Below are 21,365 nucleotides of genomic sequence, written 5' to 3' on the forward strand. Positions count from 1 at the left end.
AAACATGCTCTTTACCTATGCGATGAACGACGCTATGTTGGATCTACCAGCATTTCATCACTTTCTAGATGCGCATATCCTCATGACTTACAATAAACAGTCTTCGTCACACCACAGATTGATTGGACGCTTCAGTATGCTTGCTTGTGCTTGAACTCGGCCCCGTGAATTCAAGGTTAATTCGCATTGCTACAGCTACTCCATGACGTATATGCAACTTGGAATGCCATTAACGAAAAGCCACTGAATTCACGAAACCGCATGCCTCGAATCGCCGGACTGTCATTGGAAGCGACTGATTGAGCCTCAGCAGAGCGTTGGAAAGCATGCTTGAGTAAGATATCAAATCTTTGTGCAGATGGCTACGACAAAGTTCAACCTAAAACAAAAAGAAAAGCAGGCTAAGCAGCTACGGGAAAGAGCGACCAAAAATTGCACGGAAATTACTTTTCTACTGGTACACGTCTGGGCATAGGAGAACGATTTCCCAGTAATTCCACAATTATTACCAAAGCAACAGCGATGACTCCAGGATATCCTCGTATATTGTTTCATGGCCCTTGGCTGTTTCGATCGCAGACTGGTCTCGACCATGGCACCTGATCAATGCGCCACCTTCGCAACTCACACCGTCAGCGGCTGAGGCGGCACCGTGGCAGCGGTCAATGACGAAACGGTCGCCGGAAGTGTTGTCCCGATGACCCAGTCCCGCGGACATACTGCACGTTATTGGGTCTGCTCGTACATTTGGTACCTCAATTCCTTTCGCTGTTCTCAAACATTAACATCATTGGTTCGAGGTTTCCTGCCAGCTCTTACTTTTGTGGTCTGGCCGAGATGATCGACAAGCTGCGCGTTGTTGTCTTAGCTCGGTACTTTCCTGATGCTCGCGCAAAGAATGGCTTCACTCCACTGACGTCGATCAGTCTGGGGCTTCTCCTGTCCTGCCATCCACAATGGGTTGACAAGAGGTCCACAGAAGCCATTGTCAAGCAACATGCTCCGAAGCTCAACTAATTGCAGATCTTCCGACAACCAAAACACCCAATAGCAACTATGACTTTCAGCAGTTTTGCAGAAGCAGCCGAACAATACTCCATGAAACAATAACACTCGATGGTTGCGCGCGAACATGGCAGGGCTCGTTCTATCCGACGCAGCCACGCAAGAAGGTGCCAAGAAGCTGCGGAGGATAACTCGCGCCTGTGACTACTGCCACCGACGAAGCATTCGCTGCAGGTTTCCAGGGCAGGAGGACAACAATAGATGTCAGAACTGTGTGGATTTTGACCAGCCATGCCTCTTCGAGCGCGTCGTCAAGCGGAGAGGCGCGAAGCCACGGTCACAGACTCTTACATCGGACAGAGGATCGCCTGAATCGATCAAGCAAGAATATGTGTATGGTGATATCTGTCGGACACCATCAATCGTCAATCCTGTACCATGGCAAGAATGGAAAGCTCCTCGAATCGTCTCCCAGGCTACCGTCATGGACCTGATGAAGATATACCTCGAGATTGTATATCCGGTATTCCCTATATTCCACAGAGCAACCCTCATCCGAAGGGTAGCCAAAGCAGAATACTTGACCAACAAATACAGTTTTGCGGCAGTCATGTCAATTTGCGCCATTGTCACCGCACGTCTTGCGGACCGGGCAGCTTACAACCCTTGTTGGGATGTGCAGGAACTCACCAAAGTCAAATCGGAGGTCTTCTATGCCGCAGCTGTGAAAGAATGTGGAAACGCAGGGGCGCTTGATCGAACACACTTCGATTTGCTTCGAACTTGTGCTTGTCTTGCCCTGACTGCGATACAGTACAGTAAGTTCAGAGAATTCGAAACTCACATGGGCAAATATCATTGTCTCGTCGCTATGGACGGGTTACACGATGAGGCGAATTGGCCAAAGAACATCGGTATTGTAGAGACCGAGGAGCGAAGACGCCTCTTCTGGACGGTTTATTGTCTGGACATATATTCATCGGTTTCGAGAAATGGTGTTATACGCTCGAGAGAACAACAATCGAATGTTGCGTACACTACCGAGCTTGACGACGATTACTTTGACGATACTGGGTATCGAACCGATGCGCCTTCTTCAGGACTTTCGTCGAATAATGCGACGTCGAGTCACAGTCATTCTCTCGTTGCAGCAGATGCAGGCTCGTCTTCGTGGCTTTGTGGCTGGAATTTCATCAACGATCTGTATCGGGTTATGGAGCACGTCATCACGAACTTCCGGGACAAGGGACGCCAGAAACGCAGCTTCGTGAGTGATGTCTTTGGTGAGGCATCAGCTGTGCCTGCTAGTAATGTCCGAGACTCGATCATGAACATGTACAATAACCTGCCGCAATGTTTCAAGGAGACACAGCCAATGACTCTCGACCAAACTCGAGATCGTTATGGTTATCAAGCTGCCAGCATCACTGCGACAGTGCAGCTGCTACGGATGATTCTGTTCAGTAGTGCAGGAGCCACGATCGAGGACCGCTGTAATGTTGCGTCAGAAGTTGTTGATGCCTTTATGCGCATACCGGTACAGTACTTGCAGGCAATGTCTTCGCCGCTCGTTCATCACCTGGCCGCAATAGGTTCAATCTTGGGGTCCGTCTGTTACGAACCACTGTCGGAATCCAGTCATCTACAGGTTCGAATAGTCCTGCTCGCGTTAGCACAGCTATTAGAAAACCTTGATCATGGCATACATTCCACAGCATGTGCGGAAAAGCTCCGCAAACTCGTTATTCGCGTTGACGAGCGGATGGAAAACCAACGTCATGGCATCAACGGCCCGATCGCACAATTTCACGAGAACTCGGGCTCAGCAGGTTCACCCCATCCGTTTAGTCGAAGCAGTTCGGGCGATAAGAGTGATGGTTCCAATTCGATGTCGACAGGCAGTGCTCCAAGCATCGATGGGGTGGTAAGTGCTATACATCCACTGAAGCCTAGCGACCAGAACATGCAGCATATACAGTTTCCTCCCTCCAACGAGATTTTTGATGACTGGCCTTGGAACCACGACTATATGCATTTGCCAGAAAGTTGAGTGGAAAGCATGCTTCCAGCCCACCAAGCTACAATGTACAGAAGCACTTTTTTTGACTTGATTTGAGTCTCCAATCATACAAGAAAGCGTCGCAGCACGCACAGGAGGAAGTCCAAGTAAATGACTGTCCAAAATTTGCTATCCCGGCCGTACTCCTTTTGTCTCGTCAAAGTGTAATGCTGGAGAGTACTGTAACAGAAGACATGAAGAGCCGATATCTCTGAGCCCTTTCGTGTAGCAGATCAGCTATATAACACAAAACGAAACATAAGTCTGTTTCTGTGCAAGCTCAGCCTTTCTCTACATCTTTGACCAGAAACAAAGACTAATGTGGGCAAGATCGATGTTTGGTCTGATGTTTCGATTCCTTACTGAGGTGAGCATCGAGTCTTGAGGTACGACAGCTTGGCTATAGTCTACAACTCCAGGATGATACTGGTGTGGTCGATTTTATCACGTTTACATCCATGTGGCAGCACAAATCTTCTGTCAGGATCTCAAGAAGAAGCTAATGCATTTTCATGACAGACTATGAATACAGGGCTTTTCTCTCTTTTCGAGGTTGCAGGCGAGATGCGACTTTGTTCACAGTGCCCTGGGGTGTCGTAGACTCTCGGCCGGTCTTGATCAAGGCTAAAGACGGCCTGCGGGAATGTGTATAGACTTTGTTAGGCGCGACATATAAGTATTCCACGGTTTGCGCATTCGGTGTCTTTTGGACCAAGCAGGGTCATTTGAGCAGTGAGATGGCGGAAAGTGATTTAGGAGTTGTATTGGAATTTGGATTAAGATCGGGCTAAGGCTTGAAGTAGAGATCAAGATACAAATTTATACGATCCAGCCGCTTGCACAAATACAGTGTTCCGATGAAGTTATAATGAAGTTGCTGGCAATTTCGCGGGTCTGTAGTGCCACAAGCGGCCTCCTCCCTCAGGCTATGCACCTGTCCACCAGTCGCAGAACGTCGTCGTCACCTGCCGTTCTGATCACTCGACCAACAAGCCAGTACACTGTATCTCGTGTAGCATGCCTCATATATGGCTCTACCACTGCCAGGATCTCCAGGATCCAGCTGGCCCACCTTTCGAGAAAGGATGAGACAATTGTTCGCTGGCGCATCACCACGAGTGTGTATATCGTTTTGGCTTTTCGGTAAGCGATAATCAGCTCGAAATACATTGCAAAGAATGACCGGGAACAGGATTGATAAACAACGTCCTCTACGTAATCATCCTGAGCGCTGCCCTCGACCTCGTTGGTCCAGACATACCCAAAGGCGTCGTCCTGCTTGCCGATGTCATACCCAGCTTCATCACCAAACTCGTTGCGCCATATTTCATTCACCTCGTGCCATATGAGGTTCGCATTCTCGCCTTTGCCGCTTTGTCGGCTGGTGGTATGCTCATAATTTCTATGACTCCTAGCTACGTCGATGGAGGGACAACAGCTGCAAAATTAGTGGGTGTGCTGTTGGCAAGTTTGAGCTCCGGTGGAGGAGAACTCAGCTTCCTCGGCCTAGTCCATTACTATGGTCCCTTCTCGTTGGCTGCTTGGGGTAGTGGTACTGGAGGAGCTGGACTGATAGGGGCAGGAGCCTATGCGCTAGCTACAACATCGTTTGGACTGAGCGTCAAGAGCACACTGCTGGCTTCTGCATTCTTGCCTGCAGTTATGCTTGTCAGTTTCTTTATGATATTACCTCTCGAGCCATTGAAACACGGGCGCCGACTTGCTACAATCAAGGACGACGATGATGAAACAAACACCCCAGAAAGAGAAGGCCTACTTGCGCCCGAGGATCAGGACCTGGGCAGCCTGTCAAACAGACGCAGGAAGAGTAGCGGTTGGGTACTCTTCAAGCGAAACTTGACCCGCGCACAATCCTTGTTCTTCCCCTACATGCTGCCCTTGCTGCTCGTCTACATAGCAGAATACACCATCAACCAAGGTGTCTCCCCAACTCTGCTCTTTCCACTCGACCAAACACCCTTCAAGCACTATCGCGCATTCTACCCTACCTACAACGCAATCTACCAGGCTGGTGTGTTCATCTCACGATCTTCGACCCCGTTCTTCAGGATCCACAATCTCTACCTCCCTTCCTTTCTACAAGTCATTAACCTGGTCGTTCTCATCTTCCACTCTTTGTTCACCTTCATCCCGTCCATCTACATCATCTTCGCAATCATCTTCTGGGAAGGGTTGTTGGGCGGACTGGTCTACGTGAACACCTTTGCTGAGATCAGCGACAAGGTGGAGAAGAAGGACCGCGAGTTCAGTCTGAGTGCGACAACGGTCAGCGATAGTGGAGGCATATGTGTGGCGGGTTTCATGAGTATGGCCATCGAGGTTTGGTTGTGCAATTGGCAGGTGCGTGGCGGTCGAGACTACTGTAAAAGACTGTAGCGAACGAGGGAAAGTGAGATATGTTTCAGTAAAGTCCTGTCTCGCAGCGTGCTGTTTCGTCTTGCCCTATTCGTGTACCACCAAACATCTACAGGACATGCATTCTTTCCGTGCACAGCCTGATTCGTTCCTCGTCCTCACAAATACCACGTTTTTATCTTGGTACCTTGTCATGCTCCTATCTGTCTTAGGTCGTTCTCATTACGTATTCAGTGAGACCTTTTCACACAGGAGTTCCAAGTTTGAGCCGAGAGCAATCAGTGTTGTAGCCAGCTGCCGACCCATGATTGCAGTCCAAATATCTCGGCAAGGTGCAGTGGAGCCAGCTTCCTTCGACCTCACCCACAAAGAATCTGCCATGATAGCGTCTCATCTTCTCATGTGTACATCATGGTACCCTCAACGACGTCGCTCCTATTGCTTGTTGAAACGCTTGAGCACGAAGCCTTGACACTACACATCCTTTCCACTAAAAAGCTCCTGCTGACTTGCACACAGACCAGACCAGAGCTACGTTTAGAAACAGACTATCAAGCTCGGACTCGGGACATCCGAGAATCCACTTCTGTCCACCTTTCCATGTGTACATCTACACACCATCCTATAAACTTCTCCGAACCCTTACAAAATGAGACTCCCAGACCGATTGAAAGCTCAGCTAGGTATTGCACTCATACTTTCGTGACTAGTCAACATGTGGACTCTGCTTTCTTTGTTCGATTAGCATTCCAGGACTCTTTGTTACGGGTGCACGGTGATTGATACCAGCATAGTGCCGAGTTCGATACCTTCTTGACAAAGAACGTTAGACAAAAGTGATCATCACCTCCAGCCAAGGAACCTTGAGATGCCTAACGCACCGTACGTCAAGAGCTACGAGATGTTTGCCATTCGCCAGCGCCTTATGCTGCTACACACAAAGCGCCTCTTAACAGTCATAGAATGATTATCAAAGGTAACCTCGTCACTTCTTTCTTCATCTCTGCTTATGCTCCAGAATTCCTTTCTTTGAGACGCTATGGCCTTGTCAGCGCCTCCTCCGTACTCTGCTTTTGACCGTACCCTACCAAAGCCCTCTGCCATGCTACCAAATGCTACAGAAGCCCGGCGAAGTTCATCGTTGCTGCAGCATCACATCTCTCCAGGACAGTTTCTCGCTCCTGTCTCAGACGAGAGTGGAAGAAGAAGCACTGTTTCTTGCTTACCCAGGTTAGTTTTAGAACGAGAGACTGTACACACCGAGGATGAGCTTGTGAATCACCGTCAAGCATCCATCATGTCTGCAGAGTCACCAACAGAATCATCTTCTGAAGGCACAAGTCCACCAGAAACATCGTCTGGCTATTGCTTGTGTGTCCCAGATCCTAAGATTCCTAGACCTCGAAATGGTAGGTTCTGTGGCTCAAGCACGCTTTCGTTGTTGCTGACATGGTCCAAGCTTTTATTCTCTACCGCCAGAGCCAGCATGCCGAGGTCGTGAAAGTCAATCCTGGATTACCAAATCCGGAGATATCAAAGATTATCGGTGAACAATGGCAGAATCTTTCGCCTGGGGAGAAAGACAAGTGGAAAGCGTTTGCAGAGGTAACCCACAAAGCATGCCACTGTCCACAAAGATCGTTGTTCTGACCACTTCAATAGCAAGAGAAAGCTCGACACTCACAACAGTTCCCTGACTATCGCTATCGACCCAAACGAAGCGGGAAATATCAATCTGCAGGTGCTACTCAAGCTTCAACTCAGTCTGCAAACTGTTCAAAGTGTGGTGGTAAAACGATGAATCCTCCTCACACTCCACATTATCCGGCTTATGACCATCATCCGCCTCCAGTCAGCGCGCCGAGGCCACCAAAGCGGCCATATACCGAAGCTCACATCCAGCCTCGCCAACAATCTATGGTTCAAGTAGGACCACCTCCATACCCACCACCAATGCGTTATAGTTATCAACCTAGACACGACTCGGTGCACTATGGGCCACCACCACCTCGAGCACAACATGGTCTACCTCGAATGACTCTTGAAGGTCCTGATGCGAAGAGACGCCGCATCGAATCACCTTATGCGCCAAGACCGTCGTACGACCATCAATATTATGGTAGGGAGAGAGCATCGTACCCTCATCCGGATCAGCATGCTCGACATCCAGTACCTCCTTCAGCTTCTCATAGACCAAGCCAAGCTGCACCTATTCCAATTCGACCGGTTGCAGCTCTGCAACCACGAAGGGACCCAAGTCTGACTTTGCCGCCACTCAAGACGGGCGTTCCACCTCGAGGCTCGATCGCCGCAGTCTCTCAAACACAAAAGGCAGGTGTCGAAACGACGATAATGTCATATCCAGTTCTCAGCAAGTTGAAGATACTGCATTCAATCACGCCAGCGCTAGTAGCTCCAGGACCTAGCTCGCCTTCATATGAAGTCAGAGGTGCAATTATTGCCATTGAGGGCCTTGACCATAAGCAAGTGCTTGACATGACTAACTCTCTGGCTGAGCAGCTTGAGAAAGAAGGCAAGTTTCTGGTCCGAACGTTTCATGGGCCTGACCCACACGAAGCACTTCAGTCGAACGGCCGTCTGAGTGCTCGTGAAGGAGGCGAACTCATCACTACCGAGAAATACCTACGGCTAATCTCGGACTGGCACAAGGTTAGCAAAGATTTGCATCACTTCATTACACACAAGCCAACCTATCTCGAGGAGGGTGAAGTCAAGGACCATGAGATGGTCGATGCTCCGGCACAGTCCGCTCGGAAAGATAAGCTGCCATTCGAGCGAGAAACCAAAAAGGTATTCTCGCCAATCTCAGCAATTAGTCCTGGAACAACGGAGCAGAACAATGAGATGAACTTAGACACTCCGAAGAGAAGTACTCAACCAGATATGTCGCTCCGAATGACCAGATCCCGCATTCCGCAAGTCGCTCAAAATCAGCAACAGGGAACGGTAGAGGCAGCAGCACCTCCTCCACCACCGTCGACAGAGCGACCTCAAACACCGCCTCCTCCTTCAGAGATGGACTCTCGGATGGATGCGGTGGACCGAGCAACATCAGACCTCATTCCTATCGCCCTTGTGCCTAGTTATCAGCTAACGACTGTCGACGCCTGCTCAATAGCTCTTCCCATCTCCGACAACTACGATCCCCTGACCCACTGGCGCTGGCACGCCACCATCTGGCGAGGCTGCATTGGCCCCGATGTCAGCGTCATCATCAGATCAGGCAACGAGCTAACCGACGAAGACGATCCAAAGAAACAAGAGACAGCCGCTCAAGAACATCGTCGCACAGGTAGTGTAGCAACTACCGGTCCCCAACTAATTGATCAACCACCAAAATCAGGTGCACCACCAGCTTCTGCTGCAGCCCCAGCTCCTTCGTCAAGCACTTCGGCACCCACACCATTTGGCGTCGACGTCCGTCTTCAAGATCATAGAGCGGTCGTCGTTCGTGCTGCTCCACCACGTGGCAGTGGCGGTGCTGATGGTGCGATTGATAAGGAAATCGAAAAGGAGAATGAGAACTGGGAGAAGGCTAAGAGACGAGTTGGCTTTGAGGTCGAGGAATGGATGAGGAGATGACTAGGACGGCCACGCAGAACTAGTCTGGCTGATGGGAGAAGGATGTGGTGGATGCTATCGCCTGATGCGCAGATCCCTGTAATCAAGGACTTGCACAAGTTGTCATTAGTGTCGCCTACGAGGAAGAGAGGAAAGGATTTCGTGCAGATATAAGTATCTACATATTGGTATAACTCTGTGATGCAAGGATTCTGCTAAGGTGGTATTACTAAATACTGTATGTATGTATTCAAATTTCTCCTATAGAGGACCACAAATCCATATATCTACAGCAATGTCCCTTCCCTATCTTTCTATTGTAAACCATACCATAACAAAAACCGTCTCTTCGAATTACAGCCCCGCAGCAAGCATGAGTCCATAACCCAAACTGATGATGATCCCAAACGCAATAATACTGCTCGGTATACCCCTAGTCAAGAAATGCTTGACTCGTAGATATCGCACACCTGTCTCGGGAGCTTCCATCATGATCGCAGCTGGATATTATGTTAGCATGACTCTATAGTTCTTGCGGGCCAAGGGGGAGAGAGAAAAGAAGACTTACTCATATTCGGAAATCCAGAAGTCGGCAGGCCCATCGCACCACTCGCCATCAATACCGTTCCCATAACGAGCAGGTTTGGATGTGGCTCATCCATACTCGAGCCGACGCTCGCGACGAGCGGGAGGATGATCAGTGCCGCAACGGTATGAGAGATGAAAGTTGCCACCACGAGGACGAGAGCGCAGAAGACGACGAGGACACCGTAGACGGACATGCCTGCCACGTTTTGGGTTATGGATTTCGCGATGGTGTTTAGGAGGCCGGAGGAGGAGACGGCTTTGCCCAATGTGAGACCTCCTGCCGCGAGGATGATGATCGTCCAGAGAAAATTATTGAAGTCTTCCTTGGTGAGGATGCCGGTGCCGAAGAAGAGGACCATGGGGATGATGGCGATGACGCCCATGTCTCCGAAGACGTTGTCGAGTTGGTGGCTCACGCACCAGAGGACGATGGTGAGTATTGTGACGAAGATGATGAAGTATTGGCGGCCGTTGAGCTTGTCTTTCATTGGTCGGAGGGGTACGATGGTTGTTCCTTTGCCTGGTTTGAAGGTGACGAGGAGGATGAGCCAGATGAAGAAGATGGCTACTATGCATACTGGTAAGGCGATGAAGAACCAGGTGCCCCAGCTGGGTTGTGGTTTCATGTTTTGGAGGGCGATGATGTTCTGGGGTGAAGAGATTGGGGATGCTGCACCGCCCATGTTGGCTGATAGAGCGATGCCAAGAATGAGTGCTTTGGACATATTGCTGTCTGCTGGCAGATTGCGGAGCATGGGCTGGATGATGCTGAAGCATAGCACTGGTGCTGCCACGTTTGAGATCCACATTGACAGAAACAAGCTAACGAACATATTTGTAATTAGTACAGTGCGAGCTTTGGTTCCTGCTTTGCTGAGGATAAAGGTGGCCAATTTCTTGGCGATGAGATACTTGGACAACGCAGCAGCTATCGTGAAGCCACCCAGGAGTAGCATGATGACCGGAGTCCACATCGACGAAAAGACGACCTTTGTGGCTTCTTTAGTCCCGAGTCGTCGGTGGGGCTTGTCGTCTTCCCTCATGATTCGCAGGATGACAGACAAAAATGGCACCAGTAGGGAGGTAACAAATAGTGGTATAACTTCAGTTGCCCACAGAAGAGACACGAAGACGAGCATGGCCAGGCAATTCTGCTGCTCCTCCTTCTTCATAATTGGCACAAATAGCAGCACGAGGAAGACAACGATGATACCGATGAGCGTGAAGAAGGTCGAGCTAAAAAGCCAAGCAGGACAACGGTATCGTCCTACAGGCGTGTCAAGCTCCTTCGTATCATCTTCCTTTTCATCTCCTTGCCGTCCACGGTCATGGTCTTTTGTGCCGCCGAGCAAAGTCTGGCGTATACCCAGGTTCACAGCCTGAGCACGTCGTTCAATACCAATCATTTCTCGCCAGACGGTATTACGCTCCCAAACAACGTGTTCCCTGAGGTGTAACCTGAGCTCCCTCTTAGCAAGCGTCACGTCACCTTTGGTCACCATATCAGCGTATTGCTGCTCAACTTTCTGGATGTTGTTATCGAGCTGTGTCATAGTCTGGTCGCGAAAAGGATAAGAAGGCTCCACACTCTTCTCCAGGTAGTCCTTCCGTATGTCTCGATTGCACACCTTGTCATACTTTTTGGCAGCTTTCTTGAAACCAGTCTGGTTAAGTTGAATGAAAGACTTGAGCTCAGACAGCGAAACATAGACGTTGATGATTCGTTTCTTGAGTGTAATTCCAGTATCAAAGAGGCTTGTAAGCTGACCTGGATCGCTAGCCTCGAGTTCCATAGCCATACTTGAGCGCCTTTTCGTTATTGAAGATGGAGGGGTCGTCAAGCTCTCTCTCGAGCCGTTCATATCTGTGTGATTATGCTGTGGTGGTTGTGCTAGACTTTTGCTCCTCTGTTTCAAGGTCGACGATGGACGGTCCTTCTTCTTGATCATAGCAGCGTTATCGTCGGCGTCGCTGTCGCTATCGTCGTTTTCCTCTTCAATGCTCATGCTCATGGTAGACGCTCTACGTCTCCGTTTCGTTGTTGCAATACCACCAAATATGCTGCCAGACCTAGTAAATCTGCGCCTGTTCTCGATATCGACAACCTCGTCCATGTCCACACCGGCTGTGTCGCTGTGATAAGCCTCGAGGTCCTTCTGAATCTGTTCTAGTTCACTGTAGATTTCCATCTCTTTGAGGCGGTAGAATGAGCAGACCTTCTCGAGTTCCGAGTCAAGCAGACGCCTGAAGGTGGTGTCTGGGTCAAGGCGCTGACCGTCCAGCAGCGATTGTTCCTCATCGTGGCCATCAGCTGCAGAGGACTGGTTGATCTGCTTTTCGAGGGTATATATGGTCTTCTTGAGGTTGCTGTAGGCGATATAGTTGCTCGACCAGTCAGGGACGGCGTTGAACTGAATGCTATGTGAGAACTTCATCTCTTCTGCTTCTATCAGCCGCTGAAGTTTCGCTAACCGCTTCTGCTCGCGACGAGCTGCTCTCGAATCTGTCGCGTCAAAGGCTTGGCTAGGAAGGTATTCTTGAAGTTCGATATCGTTCGAGGGTAGGCTTGATGCTGTGCCGGCGACCGATCTCAAAATTTCTACTGGCCGCCGACTCGAGCTATGAGGCATGAACAATAACTATGCTCATGCACAGTGACAGTTTTGGTCGTCATGTGTAAGTGGGATACAGACGCGCTACTTTCGGGTGAGGGTCTCCCGCGAACGAAGTCGGATGACCACTTGTTAGGCTTGCCCGGGTGTTCACTGTGGTGCTAAACTTAATCTGGTTTCTTAACACACTATTCGAGCAAAAGCAGAAACATGAAGCGAGAGCTTTGCTGGATGGAAGAAAATTACGGGAAGCGATTGACCGATGAGCATCTGGTCTGGCGCGGCATGCCTAAGAGAGGCTCTCTAATTGGTTCACGCAACCACTCTCTGAGCAGGAATTGCAGCGATTGATTTGTGCCTGACAGACAAATACTCATTATCTATACCATGGCACGTTTGCAAGGAAGTCACTTTCAGATAGTGGGCCTCTGCACCGAGCTTTCTATACCCCGGAAAACATTTGCTGGGGAATTCTTCCATAGTCCTTCTTGGACTCATTCTGTGGCCAACAGCTACTCAAGACAGGTCGAAGCCCGCACCAGAATTCGCTGCGTACAGCAATTTCTCCTTCATTATCCTCTCATTAGCATACCTAGGTAATTTCAGCAAGTTCACGCAAGTGCTGGTGCTCGGTAGTCTTGTCTGGTCCTCGCTCGAATCGCGAATACTGAATTTTGGATTGAGGTAGCTGAACCCAAGCAGTGGTGCACGCGGAGTGCTCGTCACAAACTTGAGTACTTTCCTCCGATCGTCATCGTTCATTTCTTTGAGTACTTTCCAGAAGAGCGCTACTGTTGGGTGTTCCATGCCGTCGTCACCGATGACATACAAGCCGCCATATTGAGTGTTGCGTCGTAGGTCTGAAATATCGAGTTCTTGGTTGTCACCACCGACCAGCTTCTGCAGCTCTTTCTGGTTGAACATTGCCAACCACATCGGGGAGATGATCTGACCTAAACCTCGCAAGAAGGCATTCGTGACTGCGCGAGGCTGCTCCTGTAGACGGTAACGCACTATCCGATCAATGTATTTCAGCCTGTTTTCATTGGTAACCGCCAAGTTAGAGCCATCTGGCACTAAGTCGATAGTGACGGTGACATTCTTGCCTTCTACATCGAAAGTGTCCGTCACTGCAAAATTGAGGCCAAAATCCGCTTCCACGTCTCCAGGATAGTTTTTCAATTTCAGCAGCCCTTGGTAAAGTTGATCGTCAAACTCGCGTAGGTCGTTGATGGACGCTCGATAGCCTGACTCATTCGTGGCTGATGTAGTGCCTCCTGTCAATGCCCATTTCAGTAGGAAAAACCCTGCAAAGTTCACATCAATCAGGATACCCTCGTACATACACTTCCCAACCACGCGTCCAAGGAACTCGTATCGCTGCAAGATCTCTCTCCATGCGACTTGAAATCCTTCACTTCCGGGGTTGTTGCCGTCCTTGATCAGGATGTATCTGGCTTGTTGTAGTGCTGTAGGCTTAGGGTAAAGGTAGCGCTGTTCGTTTTCTTCAAACAGTGGCAAATCAGATTGTGGATCGAATGCCTCGCTAGTGACGCTCATCAGGAATTCTTTAGTCACACCTCCACCATCAATGCCTGCTTCAGGTTGTCCAAATTGGTCGATAAAACTGATCTGGATTGGCTCTTTGAGTTCCTCACCAAGTCCGTAGAAGCTGTCGAAAGCATCCTCAAAGACTGATCCTCGGTGGATATTGGCATGATGTCTGCCAATCACATCGTGTCCAGTCCGTCTACCAGAGATGTCTCGAGCTTGTGTTGAGGCTACAGACATCCGCCAATCATCAGCATCGACGAAGCCGTTCCTGCGTCGCTGCTGATCGTGGTAGATGAATGTCCGGAAAATCTGTACTCTGGTTTCGAAAGGAATGAAGAATGGCAAATTTCTCAAAATCTCAAGCCTGGGGTTGAGCGACTGTAGCTGTCTCCTCTTTCTGGCCTTGTCCCGCTGTCTTGCCAAGTGCTCGGCTTGTCGTGTAGTATGCGCACGCGGTGTGTGCGGTGCTCTGATGTTGAAGAGCGATCCAAGTGATGGAAGGTGTAACTCGTCAGAATCGTTCTTAACGTCTTCTTCATCGTCCAGATCCTCGTCGTCATCAGCTTCCTCGATTGCGTCGTGACGTCTTTCCTCTTCAGCCACAACTGCTGGGATGAACGTCTGCATGTCGAAATGCCGAGTCATGAGCCAGTAGTCCTCCGGCAAGAATCTTCTGCGAGAGTCTCGCTCATATACCATCCTCAAAAGCCCGGTCGCCAGACCTTTCATGTAAGTTTGCGACGCATCATTGCCAGCTAAAGTCTTCGACATCGACCTGCTAACTGTAGGGGACTGTGGTGGAGCAGCTTGGCCAAAGATGACGGACAGGCTCGCTGTGTCTTCCACCTCATTGTATTCCGCAAGCTGGTCTGCGTTCCATATCAGAGGAAAAGCTAAGTTTTTTAAGAAATTGCCCAGGCTTGCAATATCCGTTGGTGGAAGCGCCCCTTGTCGAAACTGATATGATACGCTGGAGTCGATAGAGGAACCATTGTCCAAGGCAAAGAACTCCTCATCGTCCATGAGCTTGAGGATAAACGTATACAGCTCGAGAAAGAGAAGGACTATACGCCACTCTTCTTGCCATGTGGCTATTTCCTCCTGCGATGGTGGTCGAGCATTAAACTGGTTGGAGCGTGGCTTGGCTTCGGTGAGTACGGAGATGACTTTGTCTTGATCGTTCCGAATGAGTTGGAAAACAGCAGTAGACTGTGTCGCCCTCCACAAGTATTGTATGGTCGAGGAGGCACCTTTCGTAGACGCCGCAGGAGAATTGCGGAACAGGCACATTCTGATATTGGTAGCGCGTGAAGGAAAAGCACGCAACAGTGCGACGGCATAGTTAGCCAGAGGCTTTGCTACTTCAGCAACGGACGTCGTAGATACCCTAAACTGACTCATAACGTATTGCACACTTTGCATGCTTCCCAAGCTGCTGATCTCGGATAGTAGAAAACTATTGTGGAAAGCCTGTTCCTTGTTGCTGAGAGATATCGACTCCACATCCTGATCGAGGTCGATGTGCTCGGCGATCTGATTTGCACACTTGGTCAACATATGCGATATAGCGGAGATCCATTCAACTGTTTTGTCTTTGGCCTCTATAGTACGCCACAGATGTATTGTGTTCGCCAGTATCCAAAATGAAGCTTCTGGACTTGACACTGCCACAACTCTCTTGACGCTGTCGCAGAAGTTTGTCTGATATTTTGGTACTGCAATAAAATGCAGCATATGCGGTAGAGAAGTGATGGCCATTGTCGATAGCACACAATACAGAAAAGCATCATAAGCCAGAGGGTCGTTTCGTAGTAGAAGCGCTTGGCAGTACTCGGATATCTTTTCGGACACAAGAGGATCCTTTTCAGCAACGTGCTGTAGACTGCGGAACTGAAGACGGTAGTCGAGGGCTATAGGTTTCTGGAGAAGCAGAATGCCTAGCTGGAGAAGGATTACTCGTTGGAGAGTCTCGTGAGATCGCAGCAAGGACATGGCCGTTATATGGGAAAGCTTCGTAAGGTACTGGTTCCATGTCAGCGCATGTGCAGGATGTTGTTCTGTCAAAGTCCATGAAGCGGCCAAAGCATGACCATAATGACATAGTCTCCAACGATCCATGTCATCATGTGTGTCCAGGAAAGACAGAAGAAGACGCATCTGGTAACGTAATTGCTCTTCATTGCTATAGGGCATGGAGGTCCCCTTCTCTTGTGTTGTCTCATAGGACACGGCATGACCACGAGCCGACCTGTGTTGTTCGTTCTGATCCCATTCATTCCTCCACTCCTGCTTCTGACGTTTTCGCGCCGAATGGCCTCTCCACGACCGCTGTATCCTACGAGCCGCGTTCAGCCTGTCTCGGTCCTGTGCTCGTCGCAGTCTTTCGGCCTGGGCCTGCGCCACTGCATTTTGAGTGGTGGGCTGGGATGAAATTGGGCCACCTGACAGCTTCGCCCATGGATTTGGTGTCTTGCCTGATAGATTTACTTGACGAGCTTTTCTTGCATTGCCAGTGAATGATGTATGCATGTCTTGAAATGCTCAGATAGAATGCAGTGGGGACATAGGCTCGAAGGAAACCGACTTCGTGTAGCCGCTGCCGATGGGTATATGGTGACAGGAAGTATATGATGTAGATTTGAGCAGAGTATCAGTGCGAGAGCGCGCCGTCGACGTGGTCCAGTCAGCCAGAAACAGAAAGATCTGGAAGAGGTATGAATAAGTGGCAGTGATACCAGGTGAGGCTGATGCGGTTGAAAGATTTTGTTGCCGCACAAGCAACTATCACACACGTTCGTGTCGGTCACTGGTCTACAAGATTTGCTGACAAGTCAGTTTGCAGCCTGCGAGTAACCATTCTAGATCGACCACCCACGTCACCTGGAGGTGGGCGGGATCTCAAACACTATTTCTCCGACACGTGGGAAGCGCGTCTCCTCCACTGAAGGGCGTGTTGTGAATGCAAGCTTGCCAGATTCGACTATAAATACAACTTGAGATATGACGGCGGACGTGCTAACACAACTTCAGGTTGAGTACAATAAACTTGCCGTGCAGTTCTTCAGCACCTTCTCTTACCTCAACCAGCGACATCCCTTGGTCGCTCCTCCAGAAATTCCAGGTTTTAGATTCACAAGCCAGCAACTAGCACCATCGGGTCCTGGGCCAGAAGACACAGATTGGCCTACCCGAGTATTGGCAGAATTTGTCCTGCGGCCTACTGACGAGAACACATTTAAAGAAGCGCAACAGGAGCTCGCCAATGATCTCATCTTCAAGACCAAACAAATTCAGCAGCTGATTGCTCGACTTCCTGGCATCGACCATGACGAGCAGCAGCAGGCAGAAGAGGTTCAACAATTAGCAGCGCAGGTGCAAGAGATAGAGAAGGCGCGACAGGCCAAGAGAAAAGAAATGCGACAGCTGGTGAAAAAGCTTGACGCTGTCATCGCAGGTACGAGTAGAAGCATCGACACTCCCTAAGATGAGGCTACAGCTCTTTCATGGACGCCATTTGTACGACCGCTCATAGACGGTATGTAGCTCATCCAGTTGCAGCAATCTCTAACACCCATCAGGTCATAATTGCCATCCCTTGGGGTGTTCTTGAACTGCTTTTCTCTACCAGCGTTTCTTCTTGAGAAAGGCGGTGTTTGCGACGAGGACCAGGGAGGCAGGAGCACGACGGGTTAGGAAACGTTGCTGAGTGGAAAGAAGTCACGTCGAAGAGCAAGAGCGGTTTGAATCGTGCTGACAATTCAGACGAAGCAATATTCCCTGCCAAAGGCTAGCATTACCGGCAGGTGCGGAAAGTGGTTGCAGAAGTCGCGCAGGAACAGCCACGATTAACTTTCTGATCGATGCCAAGCATTGCAAATGCGCAACTGCAGAATCTCAGCCACAAGAATCGTCTCCTCACTTTCATGCGACCTCGCCGCCTGTTCTTGTGATGCCTGTAGAATGACGAACTTCGTTGTGTTTCAAGCGAGCAGAAGATTTAGATGCCAATGTATTTGATCCGTTCAATCTTGATCTACCGCTTTGTAGTTTATTAGGACAAGATTGTTACCTCTGATCACCACCACAAGAAGCTACAAAGCTTTGCGACACTGTCGTCATAGGCGATTAGATCAGCCCAGCAGCTCACTGCATCATTCGCACGCCCGCTCGGCTTCGTTTGGCATCCCGGGATCCGCAGCTGTCAGCCAGCGCCGCCTGAAGTTGGACTTTAGTTTCAGTATCAGCAATATTACTATCATCTGTCAAAGCTGGCTTTCTTCGCATCTCCTCTGCTTTACCATCAACCACCTCCTAACGCTCGCGCTCGTCCTACTCACTACGCCCGACGACAATCCGTGGCTGGCACTTCACCGTCGTTCTCGTATCAACTTCCTCCTTACGCTCGTCGTAATACTATCGCTGCAGTTGACAACACAAACGCGACTGCTGAACCGCCAACCCTACTTGAGTCAAGTAGAAGAAACACTGTTACCGACTCTAGTGGTCGGCGAGGTTCTGCAATGTCCAAGGTAGTGAGGAGTGTCAAAAATGTCACCAAGGGCTATAGCAGTGTTCAAGTCAAAGTCCGAAATGGTGCGCATATTCCCGTTGCAGCACTGAATCTATACTGATATCTTCTAGCTACCTCGAATGATCCATGGGGTCCGACTGGCACGGATATGGCGGAAATCGCTGCCCTGACCTTCAACAAGTGAGCAGCCTGCGAAGCTGACAGAGACACTGATAGCTGACCCTTCCCAGCCCCAGCGACTTTTATGAGATCATGGATATGCTCGATAAGCGTTTGAATGACAAAGGCAAGAACTGGCGCCACGTCTTGAAATCACTCAAAGTCCTCGATTACTGTCTGCACGAAGGCTCGGAGCTGGTTGTAACTTGGGCAAGAAAAAACATCTATATCATCAAGACCTTGCGAGAATTCCAGTATGTCGACGAAGACGGACGCGATGTTGGCCAGAACGTTCGTGTCTCCGCCAAAGAGCTCACCTCCCTCATTCTGGACGAGGATCGCTTGCGAAGCGAAAGATCAGATCGGAAACTTTGGAAGACACGCGTTTCGGGTATTGACGAGTACGCGCCACAAGCCATCGCTGGTCCATCAGTAAACAACAAGCCACCAAGACGAAATTCAGCCCGAGTTGACGACAACGACGCAGAATTCCGCCTTGCCTTAGAAGCAAGCAAGTACGAAGAGGATGAACGCAAGAAGCGCGAGAGTCAGAGATTGCCAACTGGGCGCGATGAAGACGACGATCTCGCCAAAGCCATTAAGCTTAGCAAAGAAGAGGAAGAGCTTAGACGACGCGAGTTGGAAAACCAGAACGCTGCCTCTTTGTTCGATGACACACCTGGCCCAAGCCAGCCACAACCCACAGGATACAACCAGGGGTACCAGCAACAGCCAGCTGTAGACTGGTTTGGTAATCCATTACCGCAGCAGCAGCCTCAATCCACCGGCTTCCTGAACAATCAGTATGCTCAACCTACAGGCTATCAGAACGGATACGGCGGGTTCCAGCAGCAACCGACCGGCTTCCCTCAGAACATGACTGGCTTCGAGCAGACAAATAGTCAGCCGTTCTTGCAGCAACAGAACACTCTCCAGCCTCAACAAACTGCTTTCCAGAACAACAACCCTTATGGTCAGCCAAGCTCTGACATCTTTGGCATGCAGTCGCCTCAGTCACAGCAATCTACATTGCAGGCAGGGTCGAACAATCCTTGGGCGGCTCCCTCGAACCAAGCAGATTCACTCAAACCGATGCCGACCGGCTCAAACAACCCTTTCGCACAAAAAACTCAACAAACACAATCTCCGTTCCAAAGACAACCCCCCCAACCATCGCTGGGCACGCTTTTCGAATCACAGCCTGCCACAACCTTTGCTCAACCAACGCAGCCAAATCCTATCTCAAACTTTCAAGCACCACCGCAGCCAGTCCAGCAATCAAGGCAGGAGATGGACCCGAACAGGGCAAGACTCAATGCACTTCTCGCATCTGGTGAGGGCCAGGATACTTTCGGCAACACTGGTGAGATGAGGATACCAGCCCAGCATACTGCACCTGGCACTTTCGTCAATTCTGCTGGTCAAGGCATGGATCGTCTGCGCGCTGCACAAACAGGCACCAATCCTTTCTTCTCAGCACAAGCTACTGGTTTTGCTCAGAACCAAAGTGGATTCGGCCAGCAGGTGCCGGCTCAAACAGGTCCTGCTGGTGGTTATGGCGGTGGGTTTGGACAGCAAAACAATCCATTCGGTTCCAGGCCGCAACAGCAGAGCAATAGTCTGATTGATTTGTAATTTTGCGAAATATAGTCCATGTAGCATTGGGACATAATATGGTCACGAATGAACTAGTTTGCTATCGGAGCATTGCTCAGATGTTCAGCGCCGACATAGTCAGTATCAAGAATAGAAGCGATGCAATAATCAGTTCGTGTCGTCCGAGTCTGTGGAGACAGCCCATGTCCTGCGTGCAAACAGCGGGCTTCTCCAAGCCTAGCACTGGGATCATCACACGAAGCTTCATCGGCAAATGCTTGTGTAATGACCGTTCCTAAATTCAGGCGGCAAACATCCTCTCAAGATTTACAAACATGCTTCCATTCACGATCCTCCACCATATTATAATCAAGTTAACATAAAGGTCTTCAAGACCACTTACATTCGTTTTCATCATGCACGCTCCCTCAATCTATCTCCTTTCCCTAACCGGCTTAGCCAGCGCTACAACCATCTCCACACCAATCAGAACCACAACAGACACTCCAGCTCGGGGCACAGTACAAACAGCCCTCATCGCCTCTAACGTCGCAGGGGAAGACCCATATACTCCTTCCTTCAACTCCCTCTCACATTACACGGACGCCACCAGTCCATCAAGCGCAAGTGGCTTTCCTCCCACCGGCTTCTCAACCAGCACGATCAGCACGAGACGAAGTACTATCAGTGGCGCGTCTTCGACTTCTTCCTCAGCGGGGACCACTACGTCCGCAAATGCGCAACCGAGGTTAGGTAGTGGGAGCAGTGGTCAGATTGTGTTTACTGCTGCGGGACTGCTTGCTGGATTGGCGGCTCTTTTCGCGTGATGGGCCTGGGTAGCGGATCTGATGTTTGAGATATTGATAGAATATCGAAAGGCTCTTGGTCTTTATCTCCGAAGAGGTTTCAGGGTTGAGTCAGTTTAGCATGCTTATGGGCTGCACTTTTTGGTACACACCTGATCGCGACTAAAGATGCCCCTCGTTCCACTGACTCAGCGACCCACTTTGTGACTGGACACCAGACACCGGTAGTTACAGACTGTCATACATGATAGCGCACGACACTTGGCGTCTGCCAGCAGAAAAGCACGGTAGAGAAGAAACCGCGCTCAACAATCAGGAAACCACGCATACCGTGGTAGATAATCTTGTCTGAATGGACGCTATTCGTGCCGTTCTCCTGGACACATTGCAACACGCTGCAGCAGTACTCGTTGATGAATCAGGTACATGCCAGCCACGATACATTGGCACGAAGAGGCTTGGTTCTACCTTTGTGCTGCTGATGTCGGAAGGAGGTG

At 49.9% G+C, this 21,365-nt stretch overlaps 7 protein-coding genes across 7 annotated transcripts; 5 read left to right on the forward strand and 2 right to left on the reverse strand.

The window, feature by feature from the left end:
• Positions 1 to 1,132: 1,132 nt before the first annotated feature.
• LTR64_000937 (uncharacterized protein) lies at positions 1,133 to 3,055 on the forward strand (the record flags this gene model as incomplete). The annotated part of the gene is made up of 2 exons (XM_064895318.1): positions 1,133 to 2,929; positions 2,984 to 3,055. The coding sequence occupies 2 exons, from the start codon at positions 1,133 to 1,135 to the stop codon at positions 3,053 to 3,055; spliced, it is 1,869 nt and encodes a 622-aa protein (XP_064758005.1).
• Positions 3,056 to 4,149: 1,094 nt separating this feature from the next.
• On the forward strand, positions 4,150 to 5,461 carry BTN1 (battenin CLN3 protein; the record flags this gene model as incomplete). The annotated part of the gene is made up of 2 exons (XM_064895319.1): positions 4,150 to 4,207; positions 4,257 to 5,461. The coding sequence occupies 2 exons, from the start codon at positions 4,150 to 4,152 to the stop codon at positions 5,459 to 5,461; spliced, it is 1,263 nt and encodes a 420-aa protein (XP_064758006.1).
• A 1,276-nt stretch (positions 5,462 to 6,737) lies between these two features.
• Positions 6,738 to 9,043, forward strand: RFG1 (slightly ste11-like protein; the record flags this gene model as incomplete). The annotated part of the gene is made up of 3 exons (XM_064895320.1): positions 6,738 to 6,849; positions 6,900 to 7,045; positions 7,103 to 9,043. 3 exons carry the CDS (start codon positions 6,738 to 6,740, stop codon positions 9,041 to 9,043), a joined length of 2,199 nt encoding a protein of 732 aa, XP_064758007.1.
• Positions 9,044 to 9,376: 333 nt separating this feature from the next.
• Positions 9,377 to 12,240, reverse strand: PHO91 (low-affinity phosphate transporter; the record flags this gene model as incomplete). Its single annotated transcript, XM_064895321.1, has 2 exons — positions 9,377 to 9,522; positions 9,591 to 12,240. The coding sequence occupies 2 exons, from the start codon at positions 12,238 to 12,240 to the stop codon at positions 9,377 to 9,379; spliced, it is 2,796 nt and encodes a 931-aa protein (XP_064758008.1).
• Positions 12,241 to 12,738: 498 nt separating this feature from the next.
• HUL5 (ubiquitin-protein ligase (E3)) lies at positions 12,739 to 16,305 on the reverse strand (the record flags this gene model as incomplete). The annotated part of the gene is made up of 1 exon (XM_064895322.1): positions 12,739 to 16,305. One exon carries the CDS (start codon positions 16,303 to 16,305, stop codon positions 12,739 to 12,741), a length of 3,567 nt encoding a protein of 1,188 aa, XP_064758009.1.
• A 471-nt stretch (positions 16,306 to 16,776) lies between these two features.
• srb7 (Mediator of RNA polymerase II transcription subunit 21) lies at positions 16,777 to 17,469 on the forward strand (the record flags this gene model as incomplete). The annotated part of the gene is made up of 2 exons (XM_064895323.1): positions 16,777 to 17,230; positions 17,405 to 17,469. 2 exons carry the CDS (start codon positions 16,777 to 16,779, stop codon positions 17,467 to 17,469), a joined length of 519 nt encoding a protein of 172 aa, XP_064758010.1.
• Positions 17,470 to 18,296: 827 nt separating this feature from the next.
• Positions 18,297 to 20,101, forward strand: LTR64_000943 (uncharacterized protein; the record flags this gene model as incomplete). Its single annotated transcript, XM_064895324.1, has 3 exons — positions 18,297 to 18,369; positions 18,418 to 18,487; positions 18,538 to 20,101. The coding sequence occupies 3 exons, from the start codon at positions 18,297 to 18,299 to the stop codon at positions 20,099 to 20,101; spliced, it is 1,707 nt and encodes a 568-aa protein (XP_064758011.1).
• Between the last annotated feature and the right edge of the window lie 1,264 nt (positions 20,102 to 21,365).

Source organism: Lithohypha guttulata (genome assembly GCF_036872675.1).
Source record: "Lithohypha guttulata strain CCFEE 5908 chromosome Unknown scaffold_1, whole genome shotgun sequence".
Lineage (NCBI taxonomy): Eukaryota > Fungi > Ascomycota > Eurotiomycetes > Chaetothyriales > Trichomeriaceae > Lithohypha > Lithohypha guttulata.